Source organism: Scyliorhinus canicula, chromosome 13 (genome assembly GCF_902713615.1).
Source record: "Scyliorhinus canicula chromosome 13, sScyCan1.1, whole genome shotgun sequence".
NCBI lineage: Eukaryota > Metazoa > Chordata > Chondrichthyes > Carcharhiniformes > Scyliorhinidae > Scyliorhinus > Scyliorhinus canicula.
The window spans coordinates 53,469,352-53,486,007 of NC_052158.1; the positions used below are offsets into that span (position 1 = coordinate 53,469,352).

Genomic DNA, 16,656 nt, shown 5'->3' on the forward strand with positions numbered 1-16,656 from the left:
ATACGTGCAGTGCGGTCAGCCTAAGTTGAAGGTGAATCTGCGAAGGGGACCCGAGGAGTTTGAGTGAAGGCAATCATCCAGCAGAGGGCAGCAGAGCAGAGCTACTGATCAGCTGTTCTGGGGAAATTTGCATACGTGCAGTGCGGTCAGCCTAAGTTAAAGGTGAATCTGCGAAGGGGACCCGAGGAGTTTGAGTGAAGGCAATCATCCAGCAGAGGGCAGCAGAGCAGAGCTACTGATCAGCTGTTCTGGGGAAATTTGCATACGTGCAGTGCGGTCAGCCTAAGTTAAAGGTGAATCTGCGAAGGGGACCCGAGGAGTTTGAGTGAAGGCAATCATCCAGCAGAGGGCAGCAGAGCAGAGCTACTGATCAGCTGTTCTGGGGAAATTTGCATACGTGCAGTGCGGTCAGCCTAAGTTGAAGGTGGTTTGTGGAGAGGCTGTTGGCAAGTGACAGTTAAACCCGAAACACTTCGTGAGTGTTTCCCACCCTACCTCCTCCTCTAACCAACCCCCCCACCCCACGGTGGTTGGGAAGCGGGAGCAGGGGCCTGTCGTGAAGGTGAGTGAGTGCCTTTAAATTTGCTTACCTTTGAGCGGGAGCAGGGTTTGAGGTAATATCAGGTAAGCTCTTCCTTTCTTTTTCTTTTTCTTGTTATTTTTTAAATCTAGAGGTGATGTCAGGGAAGGCAGTACAATGCTCCTCCTGCAGAATGTTTGAGGTGAGGGACGCCGTCAGTGTCCCTGCTGATTTCATCTGTGGGAAGTGCACCCAACTCCAGCTCCTCAAAAACCGTGTTAGGGACCTGGAGCTTGAGCTGGATGAACTTCGGATCATTCGGGAGGCAGAGGGGGTCATAGATAGGAGCTTCAGGGAAATAGTTACACCAAAGACTGGAGATAGATGGGTAACTGTAAGAGGGACTGGGAAGAAGCAGTCAGTGCAGGGACCCCCTGCGGTCGTTCCCCTGAGTAACAAGTATACCGTTTTGGATACTTGTGGGGGGGACAACTTACCAGGGGTAAGCCATGGGGTACGGGCCTCTGGCACGGAGTCTGTCCCTGTTGCTCAGAAGGGAAGGGGGGAAAGGAGTAGAACATTAGTAATTGGGGACTCAATAGTCAGGGGCACAGATAGGAGATTTTCTGGGAGCGACAGAGACTCACGTTTGGTATGTTGCCTCCCAGGTGCAAGGGTACGTGATGTCTCGGATCGTGTTTTCCGGGTCCTTAAGGGGGAGGGGGAGCAGCCCCAAGTCGTAGTCCACATTGGCACTAACGACATAGGTAGGAAAGGGGACAAGGATGTCAGGCAGGCCTTTAGGGAGCTAGGATGGAAGCTCAGAGCGAGAACAAACAGAGTTGTTATCTCTGGGTTGTTGCCCGTGCCACGTGATAGTGAGATGAGGAATAGGGAGAGAGAGCAATTAAACACGTGGCTACAGGGATGGTGCAGGCGGGAGGGATTCAGATTTCTGGATAACTGGGGCTCTTTCTGGGGAAGGTGGGACCTCTATAGACAGGATGGTCTACATCTGAACCTGAGGGGCACCAATATCCTGGGGGGGAGATTTGTTAGTGCTCTTTGGGGGGGTTTAAACTAATTCAGCAGGGGCATGGGAACCTGGATTGTAGTTTTAGGGTACGGGAGATTGAGAGTATAGAGGTCAGGAGCACAGATTTGACTTCGCAGGAGGGTGCCAGTGTTCAGGTAGGTGGTTTGAAGTGTGTCTACTTCAATGCCAGGAGTATACGAAATAAGGTAGGGGAACTGGCAGCATGGGTTGGTACCTGGGACTTCGATGTTGTGGCCATTTCAGAGACATGGATAGAGCAGGGACAGGAATGGTTGTTGCAGGTTCCGGGGTTTAGGTGTTTTAGTAAGTTCAGAGAAGGGGGCAAAAGAGGGGGAGGTGTGGCGCTGCTAGTCAAGGACAGTATTACGGTGGCGGAAAGGATGCTAGATGGGGACTCTTCTTCTGAGGTAGTATGGGCTGAGGTTAGAAACAGGAAAGGAGAGGTCACCCTGTTGGGAGTTTTCTATAGGCCACCTAATAGTTCTAGGGATGTAGAGGAAAGGATGGCGAAGATGATTCTGGAAAAGAGCGAAAGTAACAGGGTAGTTGTTATGGGAGACTTTAACTTTCCAAACATTGACTGGAAAAGATATAGTTCGAGTACATTAGATGGGTCATTCTTTGTACAATGTGTGCAGGAGGGTTTCCTGACACAATATGTTGACAGGCCAACAAGAGGCGAGGCCACATTGGATTTGGTTTTGGGTAATGAACCAGGCCAGGTGTTAGATCTGGAGGTAGGTGAGCACTTTGGAAACAGTGACCACAATTCGGTGACCTTTACGTTAGTGATGGAAAGGGATAAGTATACCCCGCAGGGCAAGAGTTATAGCTGGGGGAAGGGCAATTATGATGCCATTAGACATGACTTAGGATGTGTTGGTTGGAGAAGTAGGCTGCAAGGGTTGGGCACACTGGATATGTGGAGTTTGTTCAAGGAACAGCTATTGCATGTTCTTGATAAGTACGTACCAGTCAGGCAGGGAGGAAGGGGTCGAGCGAGGGAACCGTGGTTTACCAAAGAAGTGGAATCTCTTGTTAAGAGGAAGAAGGAGGCCTATGTAAAGATGAGGCATGAAGTTTCAGTTGGGGCGCTTGATATTTACAAGGAAGCGAGGAAGGATCTAAAGAGAGAGCTGAGACGAGCAAGGAGGGGACATGAGAAGTCTTTGGCAGGTAGGATCAAGGAAAACCCAAAAGCTTTCTATAGGTATGTCAGGAATAAAAGAATGACTAGGGTAAGAGTAGGGCCAGTCAAGGACAGTGGTGGGAAGTTGTGTGTGGAGGCTGAGGAGATAAGCGAGATACTAAATGAATACCTTTCGTCAGTATTCACTCAAGAAAAAGATAATATTGTGGAGGAGAATGCTGAGACCCAGGCTATTAGAATAGATGGCATTGAGGTGCGTAGGGAAGAAGTGTTGGCAATTCTGGACAAGGTGAAAATAGATAAGTCCCCGGGGCCGGATGGGATTTATCCTAGGATTCTCTGGGAAGCCAGGGAAGAGATTGCTGAGCCTTTGGCTTTGATTTTTAGGTCATCATTGGCTACAGGAATAGTGCCAGAGGACTGGAGGATAGCAAATGTGGTCCCTTTGTTCAAGAAGGGGAGTAGAGATAACCCCGGTAACTATAGGCCGGTGAGCCTAACGTCTGTGGTGGGTAAAGTCTTGGAGAGGATTATAAAAGATACGATTTATAATCATCTAGATAGGAATAATATGATTAGGGACAGTCAGCATGGTTTTGTGAAGGGTAGGTCATGCCTCACAAACCTTATCGAGTTCTTTGAGAAGGTGACTGAACAGGTAGACGAGGGTAGAGCAGTTGATGTGGTGTATATGGATTTCAGTAAAGCGTTTGATAAGGTTCCCCACGGTCGTCTATTGCAGAAAATACGGAGGCTGGGGATTGAGGGTGATTTAGAGATGTGGATCAGAAATTGGCTAGTTGAAAGAAGACAGAGAGTGGTAGTTGATGGGAAATGTTCAGAATGGAGTTCAGTTACGAGTGGCGTACCACAAGGATCTGTTCTGGGGCCGTTGCTGTTTGTCATTTTTATAAATGACCTAGAGGAGGGCGCAGAAGGATGGGTGAGTAAATTTGCAGACGACACTAAAGTCGGTGGAGTTGTAGACAGTGCGGAAGGATGTTGCAGGTTACAGAGGGACATAGATAGGCTGCAGAGCTGGGCTGAGAGGTGGCAAATGGAGTTTAATGTGGAGAAGTGTGAGGTGATTCACTTTGGAAAGAATAACAGAAATGCGGAATATTTGGCTAATGGTAAAATTCTTGGTAGTGTGGATGAGCAGAGGGATCTCGGTGTCCATGTACATAGATCCCTGAAAGTTGCCACCCAGGTTGATAGGGTTGTGAAGAAGGCCTATGGTGTGTTGGCCTTTATTGGTAGAGGGATTGAGTTCCGGAGCCATGAGGTCATGTTGCAGTTGTACAAAACTCTAGTACGGCCGCATTTGGAGTATTGCGTACAGTTCTGGTCGCCTCATTATAGGAAGGACGTGGAAGCTTTGGAACGGGTGCAGAGGAGATTTACCAGGATGTTGCCAGGTATGGAGGGAAAATCTTATGAGGAAGGCTGATGGACTTGAGGTTGTTTTCGTTAGAGAGAAGAAGGTTAAGAGGTGACTTAATAGAGGCATACAAAATGATCAGAGGGTTAGATAGGGTGGACAGCGAGAGCCTTCTCCCGCGGATGGAGGTGGCTAGCACGAGGGGACATAGCCTTAAATTGAGGGGTAATAGATATAGGACAGAGGTCAGAGGTGGGTTTTTTACGCAAAGAGTGGTGAGGCCATGGAATGCCCTACCTGCAACAGTAGTGAACATGCCAACATTGAGGGCATTTAAAAATTTATTGGATAAGCATATGGATGATAAGGGCATAGTGTAGGTTAGATGGCCTTTAGATTTTTTCCATGTCGGTGCAACATCGAGGGCCGAAGGGCCTGTACTGCACTGTATCGTTCTATGTTCTATGTTCTACCCTCAAATTGTGACACATTACTTTCTGAGTACTGAATTGTACTCACCAAACATCCTCATTATCAGAAACTGGATCCCTATTGCAAATGATTTTTCTTCTTGTCTCACTGCTCTGTGGAAAATAGAAGAAAAACAAGAATTAAATAATTCAAACTTGTTGATATAGTCACATCATGTGACGGGCCTTTACCTGATATCTGCAGCTCTCTTCATTGCAGTTGCATTTTTCCTCTGTCTCATATTCACTGAATTTAAGAATCTTTACAGTGTAGTGGGAGGCCATTTAGCCCATCGAGTTGGCACTGACACTCTAAAAGACCATTCTACTTGGTCCCACTTCCCTGCCTTAACCCTGTAACCTTGCAAATTATTTTTCAGATAACAATCCAATTCCCTTTTGAATACCTCAATCACTCCGCCACTTTCAAAGAAGTTTGTTGCAGTCTCTAACCATCCTCTGGATAAAACAATACTCCTCACATCACTTTTACCCCTTTTCATATTATTTTGAATTCGTGGCCTCTTGTTCCAGATGCCCTCTTAATTGGAAAGTTTCTCACTATTTACCCTCTCCATACCCCTCAATGAAGCTTCCGCTCAGCTTTATTTTGTCCAAGGAAAACAGATCCAATCTCTCCAAGCTATCCTCATAGCTATAATCCTTTATCCCTGGAATCATTCTTGTGAATTTTCTCTGTACTCTCACCAATGCCTTCTCATCCTTCCTCATGTTTGGCACTCAGTAGTGGTCACAGTTTCCAGATGAGGCCTAACTAGCATAAAGGAAAATAGAAGTAAATTAGGGCAGAAGCTGGAAATCTGAAATACAAACAGAAAATGTTGGAAAACCTCAGCAGGTCTGGAAGTGTCTGTGGAAAGAGAAACATAATTAATATTTTGAGTCCATACGACTCTTCAGAGCTAAAGAGATGAAGAAATGTGTTGGATTTTATACTGTTTAAGAGGGAGTGGGGAAAAATAGCAGGTCTGGATTAGGTTGGAGCTAGAGATTTGGCAAGGATTTTATGGGCACGAGATAAAGGAAGTATTAATGGTAGTACTAAAGACTAAAGAAGGTGCTGATAATGTTATAAAGGTAAGATAGCAGTCTGTGTTAATAGCAGAAAAAGGGTCAGTGTTCTGTGAAAGCAAAACTTTAAAACAAGTGACAGGTGGTCTTATGGGGGAGGTGGGTGGCTTTGGGACAAAAATATGGATAACAAAAAGTGTTCAAGATCTCCATCTTGAAAATGTATGGTCTGAAGTTGTTGAACTCAATGTTAAGTCCAGAGAGCAGTAACATTCTTAATCGGAAGCTGAGATGCTGCTCCTTCAGTTTGCATGGGGCTTCACTGGAACATTGCAGCAGGCCAAGGAGAGAAATGTGGGCATGAGAACAAGATGGCCAGTTGAAATTGAATACGATAGGTCCAACTTTAACTTTGGTGACGAAAGTGGTGCTGTTCCACAACTAAACGTGAAATCATTGTTTCCAGGTCTGTCACTGACCTCATTGCCTCTAGAGATCTTCTCTCCACAGCTTTTAACTTCGTAGGTGTTCAATCTCGCACACCCCGCTTCGACATACTTCCCAAGTAATTTCTTACTACCTTGTCTCCATTTCCTCTCCCCTTGTTCAGTATCTTCCCACATATATGTATGATTCCTCTGATGCCCACATCACATTTCCAGTTCCCTGGCCTCTCCTCACATTGGATGTCCAATCTCTGTACACCTCCATCCCCCACCAGTATGGTCTGAGGGCTCTCCATACTGGGAAGAGGCCTGAACAATCCCCATTCATCACCATCTTCCCTACCATAAGACATAGGAGCAGATTTAGGCCACTCGGCCCATCGAGTCTGCTCCTGCCTCACCTGGCAGAACTTGTTCTGCCACTAAATAATTTATCCTTTAACTTATCTCGCTTCCTAAAAATAAAAGCTGTGGCTATATGTACCCACTTGGTCCTCAGTTATGCCTGTCTTTTCGTGGGACACTCCCTTGTTCCAGTCCTACTCAAGCACTCTCTCACAACTCTTTTTCAGTTAACTCAGTGACTGGATTGGTACTTGATATATGCTTTTGTTTGGACCCGGAAAAAGGTATCAATTTTACTTGTAATTTCTACTCCTCTCTCACCTTCACATGGTCCAACTCCGACACTTTCCTTATGTTTCTTTGACTGGCCACCAATATGTGTTACAAGTCTACCACCTCTCAGAGCTACAGCACGTCCTCCCCCTGTGTGCGTGGGTTTCCTCCGGGTGCTCCGGTTTCCTCCCACAGTCCAAAGATGTGCGGGTTAGGTGGATTGGCCATGCTAAATTGCCCGTAGTGTCCTAATAAAAGTAAGGTTAAGGGGGGGGTTGTTGGGTTGCGGGTATGGGGTGGATATGTGGGTTTGAGTAGGGTGATCATGGCTCGGCACAACATTGAGGGCCGAAGGGCCTGTTCTGTGCTGTACTGTTCTATGTTCTATGTTCTATGTTCTCCTCACACACCACTTCCTGTAAGACTCCATCCCAATTCTCCAGTTTCACCACCCCATTGCAACTGTTCTGTTGATGCCACCTTCCAAAATTGTGCTTCTGGCATTTCTGCCTTTTCCCTGAACTGAGTGTTTACGCCCACTTTTATTGACATGTCCTCTGCCCTCACCCCTTCTCTCCTCCCTAGAAAAATGATAGGGCCCCCTTGACCTCAATTCTCGCCCACGAGCCTTCACATCCTCTGCAACTTACGCCAACTCTAGCATGATGCCACCACCAAACACTTCTTCTCCTCACCCCCTCCGTCAGATTTCCACAAAAACTGGTCCCTCCAAGGTACACTGGTCCACTCTTCCATCACCCCCAAGATCTGACCCTTAAACAGCACTTTCTCAGACAATTGCAGAAGATGCAACACTTGACTCCTTTACCTCCTCCCCCTCACCATTTCCCAAACACTCGGTCCTGGTTAAGCAGCTGGCACCTCCTTCAGTTTGGTGTATTGCATTTGCTGCTCCCAATGTAATCTGCCATGAACTGGAGAGACTAAATGCAGACTGGATGATCTCTCTGCCGAACACCTTCATTCAGTCTGTAAGCGTGACCACAATCTTTCTATCATTTGCCCTTTCAACTCACCATCTTGCGCTCATGCTCACATGTCTGTCCTTGGCCTGCTGCAATGATCCAGTGAAGCCCAACATATACTGGATGAACAGCACCTCATCTTCCAATTAGATACAACATTACAGCCTTCTGTAACAGAAAAACAGACTGCAAGTGACATAAAAGTGGACTGCAAAAGCTTCTATAAGTATGTATAAAGAATAACATTAGTTTTGGTCTGCAACAGGAGAATGTATTGTCGAGAACAAGGAAATGGCAGTGCTATTAAACAACGACTTAAATCTGTCATCATGGAGGAGGACACAAATAAGTTCCCAGAAATGTGAAGGAAGCAAGGGTCTAGTGAAAAGGAGGAATTGAAGGAAATTAGTATTATTAAAATATAGTGCTGGAGAAATTAATGCAACTGAAAACCGAGAAATCCTCAGAGCCTGAAGTTAAAGAGGTAGGAAGTGGCCAATGAATTAATGGATGTGATGGATGTTGTCTTCCAAAATTCGGTAGATTCTGGAACAACCCCAGCCAATTGGAGGGTGGAAAATGTAACCACGCTATTTAAAAAAGGAGGGAGGGAGAAAACATGATATTGCAGACTGGTTAGTCTAACATCAGTATTAGACTAACCAGGAACATTGAGACTGACACTAAGAGTTACTATAGATATGTGAAGAGAAAGAGATTGGTAAAGACAAATGTAGGCCCCCTGCAGACAGAAACAGGGGAATGTATAATAAGGGACAATGAGATGCCTGAGCAATTAAATACATACTTTGGTTCAGTCAAAGAAGAACAAAGAACAAAGAAAATTACAGCACAGGAACAGGCCCTTCGGCCCTCCCAGCCTGCACCATCCAGATCCTTTATCTAAACCTGTCTCCTATTTTCCAAGGTCTGTTCCCTCTGTTCCCGCCCGTTCATATACCTGTCCAGATGCATCTTAAATGATGCTATCGTGCCCTCCTCTACCACCTCCGCTGGTAAAGCGTTCCAGGCACCCACCACCCTCTGCGTAAAAAAACTTTCCATGCTCATCTCCCTTAAACTTTCCCCCTCTCACCTTGAAATCGTGACCCCTTGTAATTGACACCACCACTCTTGGAAAAAGCTTGTTGCTATCCACCCTGTCCATACTGTCTCATAATTTTGTACACCTCAATCAGGTCCCCCCTCAACCTCCGTCTTTCCAATGAAAACAATCCTAATCTACTCAACCTTTCATAACTAGCACCCTCCATACCAGGCAACATCCTGGTGAACCTCCTCTGCACCCTCTTCAAAGCATCCACATCCTTCTAGTAATGTGGCGACCAGAATTGCATGCAGTATTCCAAATGTGGCCTAACCAAAGTCCTATACAACTGTAACATGACCTGCCAACTCTTGTACTCAATACCCCGTCCGATGAAGGCAAGCATGCTGTATGCCTTCTTGACCACTCTATCAACCTGCGTTGCCACCTTCAGGGTACAATGAACTTGAACTCCCAGATCTCTCTGTACATCAATTTTCCCCAAGACCATATAGTCCGCTCTTGAATTTGATCTTCCAAAATGCATCACCTCGCATTTGCTTGGATTGAACTCCATATGCCTGGATTGAACTCCAGGTGGGTAAATTGATGGTATTGAAGGCAGATAAATCCCCAAGGCTTGGGAATCTGCACCCCAGAGTGCTTAAGGAGGTGGCTCTGCAAATAGTGGATGAATTGGTGGTCACCTTCCGGGATTCTGTGATGTGGGATTCTATGGATTCTGGAACAGTCCCTGCAGATTGGAGGGCAGCTAATGTCACTCCAATATTGAAAAAGGGAGGTAGAGAGAAAGCACAGAATTATAGACCATTATGCCTAACATCGGTAGTGGGGAAAATTCTTGAATCCATTATCGAGGACTTTGTAGCGGAATATTTAGAAAGCAGTGGCAGGATCAGTCAGAGTCAGCATGGATTTATAAAAGGGAAATCACGCTTGACACATCTGTTGGAATTCTTTGATGATTTAACTTGTACAGTTGACAAGGGGGAGCCAGTCGATGTGGTATATTTGGACTTTTAGAAGGCGTTTGACAAAATCTGGCAGAAGAGATTATTGTGCAATATTAAAACGCATGGTATTGGGGCAAGTGTATTGAGGTGGATACAAAACTGATTGGTAGAGAGGAAACAAAGAGGAGGAATTAATGGTCTTTTTCAAATTGGCAGGCAGTAACTAGTGGGGTGCCATAGGGATCACGCTATTCACAATATATATTAATGATTTGGATGAGGGAACAAAATGTAACATCTCAAAGTTTGCAGATGATACCAAGTTGGGTGGGAGGGTGGACTGAGATGACGATGCAGAGATCCTAGAGCATGATCTGGACAGGTTGGGCGAGTGGGCAAATCAATGGCAGATGCAATATAATTTGGGTAAGTGTGAGGTTATTCACTTTGGAAGCAAAAACAAGAAGGCAGATTACTACCTGAATTGGGAGAGGGGAGTGTGCAGCGAGACCTGGGTGTCCTTGTGCACCAGTCGCTGAAGGTAAGCATGCAGGGGCAGCAGGCGGTAAAGAAGGCTAATGGTATGTTGGCCTTCATTGCGAAAGGATTGGAGTATAGGAGCAGGAATGTGTTGTTGCAATTATACAGGGCCTTGGTGAGGCCACACCTGGAATATTGTGTACAGTTTTGGTCTTCTTTTCTGAGCAAGGATGTTCTTGCTTTCAAGGGAGTGCAGCAAAGGTTTATTTTGTGAGGGCCACGAAGAATCCAGCACGAGTTTTCAGGATACAAAGAAATAACATTTATTTACAATAACATATATATACAACAGCAGCAGCAGCAACTTCCCTTGCTTCTCACTCCTCTCTCTCTGCTGGTTCCAAACTAGTAAGAAGTCTTACAACACCAGGTTAAAGTCCAACAGGTTTGTTTCAAACACGAGCTTTCGGAGCACGGCTCCTTCTTCACCTGAAGAAGGAGCCGTGCTCCGAAAGCTCGTGTTTGAAACAAACCTGTTGGACTTTAACCTGGTGTTGTAAGACTTCTTACTGTGCTCACCCCAGTCCAACGCCGGCATCTCCACATCATGGGTTCCAAACTGGCCAGCTCTATTTATGCAGGGAATCTGCTAATGATTTCTCCGCCTCCCTCATTGGGGATGCTCATATTCCCATAGGATTGTGGGATTGTCATTAGTAGGGGCAGCAGGGTAGCATGGTGGTTAGCATAAATGCTTCACAGCTCCAGGGTCCCAGGTTCGATTCCCGGCTGGGTCACTGTCTGTGTGGAGTCTGCACGTCCTCCCCTGTGTGCGTGGGTTTCCTCCGGGTGCTCCGGTTTCCTCCCACAGTCCAAAGATGTGCGGGGTAGGTGGATTGGCCATGCTAAATTGCCCGTAGTGTCCTAATAAAAAAAAAAGTAAGGTTAAGGGGGGGGGTTGTTGGATTACAGGTATAGGGTGGATACGTGGGTTTGAGTAGGGTGATCATGGCTCGGCACAACATTGAGGGCCGAAGGGCCTGTTCTGTGCTGTACTGTTCTATGTTCTATGTTCTATGTTCCCAGCCAATGGTAAGCAGGCAGGTTATAACATCCCTCCCCCCAAAGTCCAAGAAATCCACCAAAGACCCTGGCGAAGGAGGGCGTCGGACTCGTTTTGCCACAGGCGCTGGATCGAGCGGTGTGTAATGAGATGGAGACCGGCGCTTCCGTGATGAACGGCGCAATGGTTGTACATCCACGGCCCGTCGGCCCGAGGATTCTCCCTCTGAGGTGTCTTGTGTCTCCATCTCGGAGTCAGAGTCTGTTGCCTCCGTCATCTCGGCATCTTTATCTCCATGCGGTTCTGTCACAACCTGCGCAGGCTTTGAGTGAGGCACCAGAGGAAGATTGTGAGGAATTATTTCCATTGTGTCTGGTCTCTGTGGCTGTAGAAATGAGCTTCTGGGGCGGGGAATCTTTGGAAAGGATGGTCTTCTGGACCGAACGTGGTCTGCATGCTTGTTCTGGAGATGACCCTGGGCTTGCACCTGGTAAGAGATAGGGCCTGTTTGGCGAAAGATTACGCCAGGGACCCACTGGGCACCACCAGCAAAATTCCGAACGAACACTTGGTCACCGGGCGTAAACTGCCGAATCGGCCGATGCCGAGAAAAACCATATCCCTGCCGTTCTTGTGTGCGGAGTATTTTTGCGCCAATGTCCGGGGAAACCATGCTAAGGCTGATGCGAAGTCTCCGGCCCATTAGGAGTTCTGCGTGAGCTACCCCAGTCACCGCATGGGGGGTGGTTCTACATGAAAACAAAAAATGAGCCAGTCTCGTGTCCATCGACCCGGAAGACTGCTTCTTCAGGCCCCGTTAGAATCTCCGCCAACCCATTTGAAGCCGGGTGGTAAGGGGCAGTGCGGATATGGCGTATGCCATTCATCTTCATGAACCTCGCAAACTCCTCACTTGTGAACGGAGTGCCATTGACCGTGACCAGCACCTCGGGGAGGCCATGCGTACTGAAAGACAAACGCATCTTCTCGATTGTTGCGCAGGACGTTATGCCTCCCATCTTATGCACCTCTAGCCATTTAGACTGGGTGTCGATTAATAGCAGGAACATGGATCCTTGAAAAGGGCCGGCGAAATCCTCATGCAAGCGCGCCCAAGGCCGCCCTGGCCATTCCCAGTGATGACGCGGCCGGCGGAAGCTTCTGATGCTTCTGGCAAATGGAGCAGTTTTGGGCTACCTTCTCAATGCCGGTGTCGAGGCCTGGCCACCAGACATAACTCCGGGCCAACATTTTCATTTTGGTCACACCTGGATGCCTATTGTGCAAGTCTCTCAGTATCAGCTCCTGTCCTTTTTCCGGGACAATCACACGCATCCCCCACAAAAGAATGACGTCTTCCACGCTGAATTCGGACAGCTTGGAGGAAAATGCCCGCAACTCGCCTGTCTATGCTGCCCACCATACAGGACTATGTGCCGAACCTTTGACAGGACTGGCTCCGTCTGGGTCCACTCCCGGATCAGTGATCCCGTGACAGGCAAAGTGTCCATAAAATTTAGGGTTGCAACCACCTCACCGGTCGTGGGGGTCGACATGGGTCCGGTTGATAAAGGCAATCGGCTCAGTGCGTCAGCATTCCCTATCTGGGTTCCTGGTTTGTGCTCCAGAGAATACTCGTATGCAGCGAGCAACAAAGCCCAGCGCTGGATCCATGCGGAAGCAATGGGCGGTATTGGCTTATTCTCTCTGAAAAGTCCCAGCAGAGGCTTATGATCATCACGAAAGTGAAGTGGCGGCCATATACGTACTGGTGGAAACGTTTCATTGCAAAGACCACTGCCAGGCCCTCCTTCTCGATCTGCGTGTACTTTTTTTCCGCTGCAGTCAATGTGCGGGAGATGAAAGCTATCAGCCGCTCTGCCCCATTCTCCATCGTGTGGGACAGGACGGCCCCAATACCATATGGGGATGCATCACATGTGATGAGCAAAAGCTTTCCAGGATCATAGTGGGTTAGTAACCCAGACGACGACAATTGTTGTTTTACCTGCCGGAAAGCGGTTTCTTGTGGCTGACCCCAAACCCAGGTGTGAATCTTCTTTAGCAGAAGGTGCAACGGGGCCAGCGTAGTTGCCAGATTGGGGAGGAACTTTCCGTAATAGTTTACGAGGCCGAGAAGCGAACGAAGATGCAAAGTGTCAGTCGGGGCGGGGGCCTGTTGAATCGCGCGCACCTTCTCTGCAATGTGGTGCAAACCTTCGCAGTCCGCCCAATAACCCAGGTAGACTTCTTCCTTTGCCTGAAAAACACACTTTGTGCAATGTAAACAGACTCCAGCCTCCAAAAAGCGTCTAAGGACAGCCTTCAAATTTTCCAAATGTTCCTGCTCCAACGTCCCTGTGATCAAAACGTCATCTAGGTAGACAGCAACACATGGTAAACCTCTCAAAATGCCCTCCATAACGCATTGAAAAATAGCGCAGGCTGAGGATACTCCAAAGGGCAAACATGTATATTCATACAGGCCCCGGTGTGTATTAATCGTTACATATGGCCGGGAGGCAGGGTCCAGCTCCAACTGTAGGTAGAATTGACTCATATCTAATTTTGTGAACGAGAGTCCGCCTGCAAGCTTCGCGTAGAGATCCTCTATGCGAGGCATTGGGTATCGGTCGAGTTGGGAAGCCGTATTGACTGTAAGTTTATAGTCGCCGCACAAGCGAATTGTGGCATCTGGCTTCATTACAGGTAAAATTGGTGCTGCCCAGTCAGTGAAATGGACGGGCCTGATGATACCCAAAGTCTCCAAATGAGTGAGCTCCCCTTCTACCTTCTCGAACAAGGCGTAAGGCACCGGAAATAGCACGGCGTGGCTCCTGGTTCGACTTGGATACGGGCTACAGCCCCTTTTATTTTCCCCAAACCGGGCTGGAATACATCTGGGTATCGTCCCAGCACCTCAGTCAACCCTCCAGAAACTGTTTGGAGGATGTGCTGCCACTGCAACCACAAATGGTGCAACCAGTCCCGACCCAACAGGCTGGGCCTTTGGCCGAGCACCACGATAAGTGGGAAACGCCCCTCCTGGCGTCCATAAACAACAGGGGTCATCGTAGTTCCTGCATTGTCCAATGGTTCCCCCGTGTAGGTGGCCAATCTGGCCTGTGTGATGATTAATGTAAGGGTCTGTATACCCTGCTTGATGCTGTCGAATGTCCTCTGGGCGATCACGGAGACCCCTGCGCCAGTGTCCAACTCCATCTCAATCGGGTGACCATTGTCCCGTACTGTCACTTTAATGCGGGCCACAGGGGGAGCTGCCACACAATGCAGCTGCAGGCAGTCATCCTCCGTCTCCACGTCCTCGGGAGTAGTCGCCGCAGGTTCATCCAAATGAAAGGTAGGGCTGGCCCCAGTTTCGGTCGGAACGACGGCGCCACTGGCGCCCCAGGACCGTCTTCCGCGACGGGGTCGGCGCCTACAAGTCTGACACGGACATGGCTCCTCATCCATTGGTTCTGGAGAAGGCTCCCTTTGGGGAGGAATGTCCGACGGCCACTGGCGTCGATCCGGACGTCGCCTCGCCCAAGGTACCGCAGGGGTGCAGGGGGACCCTTTCGGACAGAAGGGGTTGCGTCCCAAGGCATGCACCTCCATTCCCTGTAGCTTCTGCACTCCTCGTTCTGTGATCTATCAGGACAATACTATTTAAATGGCCTGTTGAAAAGTTAATGTTGGCTCGGCTAACAACTTTCTCTGGGTGGCCGCATTGTTAATACCGCAAACCAAACAGTCGCGTAACATTTCTGACAAAGTCTCACCATAGTCACAGTACTCCGCAATCCTGCGTAGCCTGGATAGGAAGTTGGCAAGGGATTCCCCTGGGGTCCTCTCAGCGGTATTAAACGGGTAACATTGGACTAGTGTGGATGGGGTTGGGTTAAAATGTTGCCCCACTAAGTTCACAAGTTCAATAAAGGTTTTGGTGTCCGGTGCAGCTGGGTACGTAAGGCTCCTAATCACCCCAAACGTATGCGGGCCGCAGGCGGTGAGCAATATGACCACCTGGCACTCGTTTTCGGTGATGATGTTTGCCCGGAAATAGTAATGCATCCGTTGTGCGTACTGGTTCCAACTTTCCAGCGCAGCATCAAAAACATCCAAACGTCCATACAGAGGCATGGTGTAATAGAAAACAACTTCCAACCTGTATCCAACAAAAATCCAGGGAGGTGGCTTCATCAGTGTAGACACTTTAACCCTCGTCGCCAGTTTTGTGAGGGCCACGAAAAGTCCAGCACGAGTTTTCATGATACAAAGAAATAATATTTATTTACAATAGCATACATATACAACAGCAGCAGCAACTTCCCTTGCTGCTCACTCCTCTCTCTTTCTCTGCTGGTTCCAAACTGGCCAGCTCTATTTATGCAGGGAGTCTGCTCATGATTTTTCCGCCCCCCTCATTGGGGAAGCTCATACTCCCATAGGATTGTGGGATTGTCATTAGTCCCCAGCCAATGGTAAGCAAGCAGGTTATAACAGTGTACCAAACTGATTCCTGGGATAGCGGGACTGTCACCTGAGGAGAGATTGACTAGGTTAGGATTCTTCTTGCTGGAATTCAGAAGAATTGGGGGGGGGGGATCTCATTGAGACGTCTAAAATTCTAATAGGACGAGACAAGGTTGATGCAGGGAGGATGTTCCTGATGGTGGTTGTGTCCAGAACCAGGGTCACAGTCCGAGGATTCAGGGTAAACCATTTCGGAGAGAGATGAGGAGACATTTCTTAACCCAAAGAGTGGTGAGCCTGTGGAACTCATTACCACATGAAGTCATTGATACTAAAACATTGAATATATTCAAGAGTCGACTGGATATAGCATTTGGAGCGAATGGGATCAAAGGTTATGGGGAGAAAGCAGGATTGGGCTATTCAGTTGGATGATCAGGCATGATCGTGATAATTTAAAAAAAAATTTAGAGTTCCCAATTATTTGTTTTTTCCAATTTTAGGGACAATTTAACGTGGCCAATCCACCTAACCTGCACATCTTTGGGGAGTGGAGGCGAAACCCACACAGAGATTCGGGCAGCACGGGTAGCACAAGTGGATAGCACTGTGGCTTCACAGCGCCAGGGTCCCAGGTTTGATTCCCCGCTGGGTCACTGTCTGTGCGGAGTCTGCACATTCTCCCCGAGTCTGCGTGGGTTTCCTCCGGGTGCTCCGGTTTCCTCCCACAGTCCAAAGACGTGCAGGTTAGGTTCATTGGCCATGATAAATTGCCCTCAGAGACCAAAAGAAAAAGGTTAGAAGGGGTTATTAGGTTACGGGGATATGGTGGAAGTGAGGGCTTAAGTGCCCTCGGTGCGGTGCGGACTTGATAGGCCAAACGGGCTCCTGCTGCACAGTATGTTCTATGTCCTAATGTGAAAACTCCACACGGACAGTGACCCAGGGCCGGGAT

The 16,656-nt window shown here is 48.0% G+C and overlaps 1 protein-coding gene across 5 annotated transcripts in view; it reads right to left on the reverse strand.

Moving 5' to 3' along the window:
• LOC119976254 (solute carrier organic anion transporter family member 2A1-like) overlaps positions 1-16,656 on the reverse strand; it is a 346,040-nt gene that overhangs the window by 22,207 nt on the left and 307,177 nt on the right. For 3 of the 5 annotated variants that reach the window (XR_005462887.1, XM_038816619.1, XM_038816617.1), the window contains one exon: positions 4,628-4,692. Coding sequence is in view for 2 of the 5 variants with exons in the window: in XM_038816619.1 (XP_038672547.1) it covers positions 4,628-4,692 (65 nt within the window). In the remaining 3 variants the exon portion in view is untranslated. Of the gene's footprint in view, positions 1-4,627; positions 4,693-7,711; positions 7,829-16,656 lie in introns of all 5 variants that reach the window. The other 2 variants (XR_005462888.1, XR_005462889.1) reach the window with 1 other exon arrangement.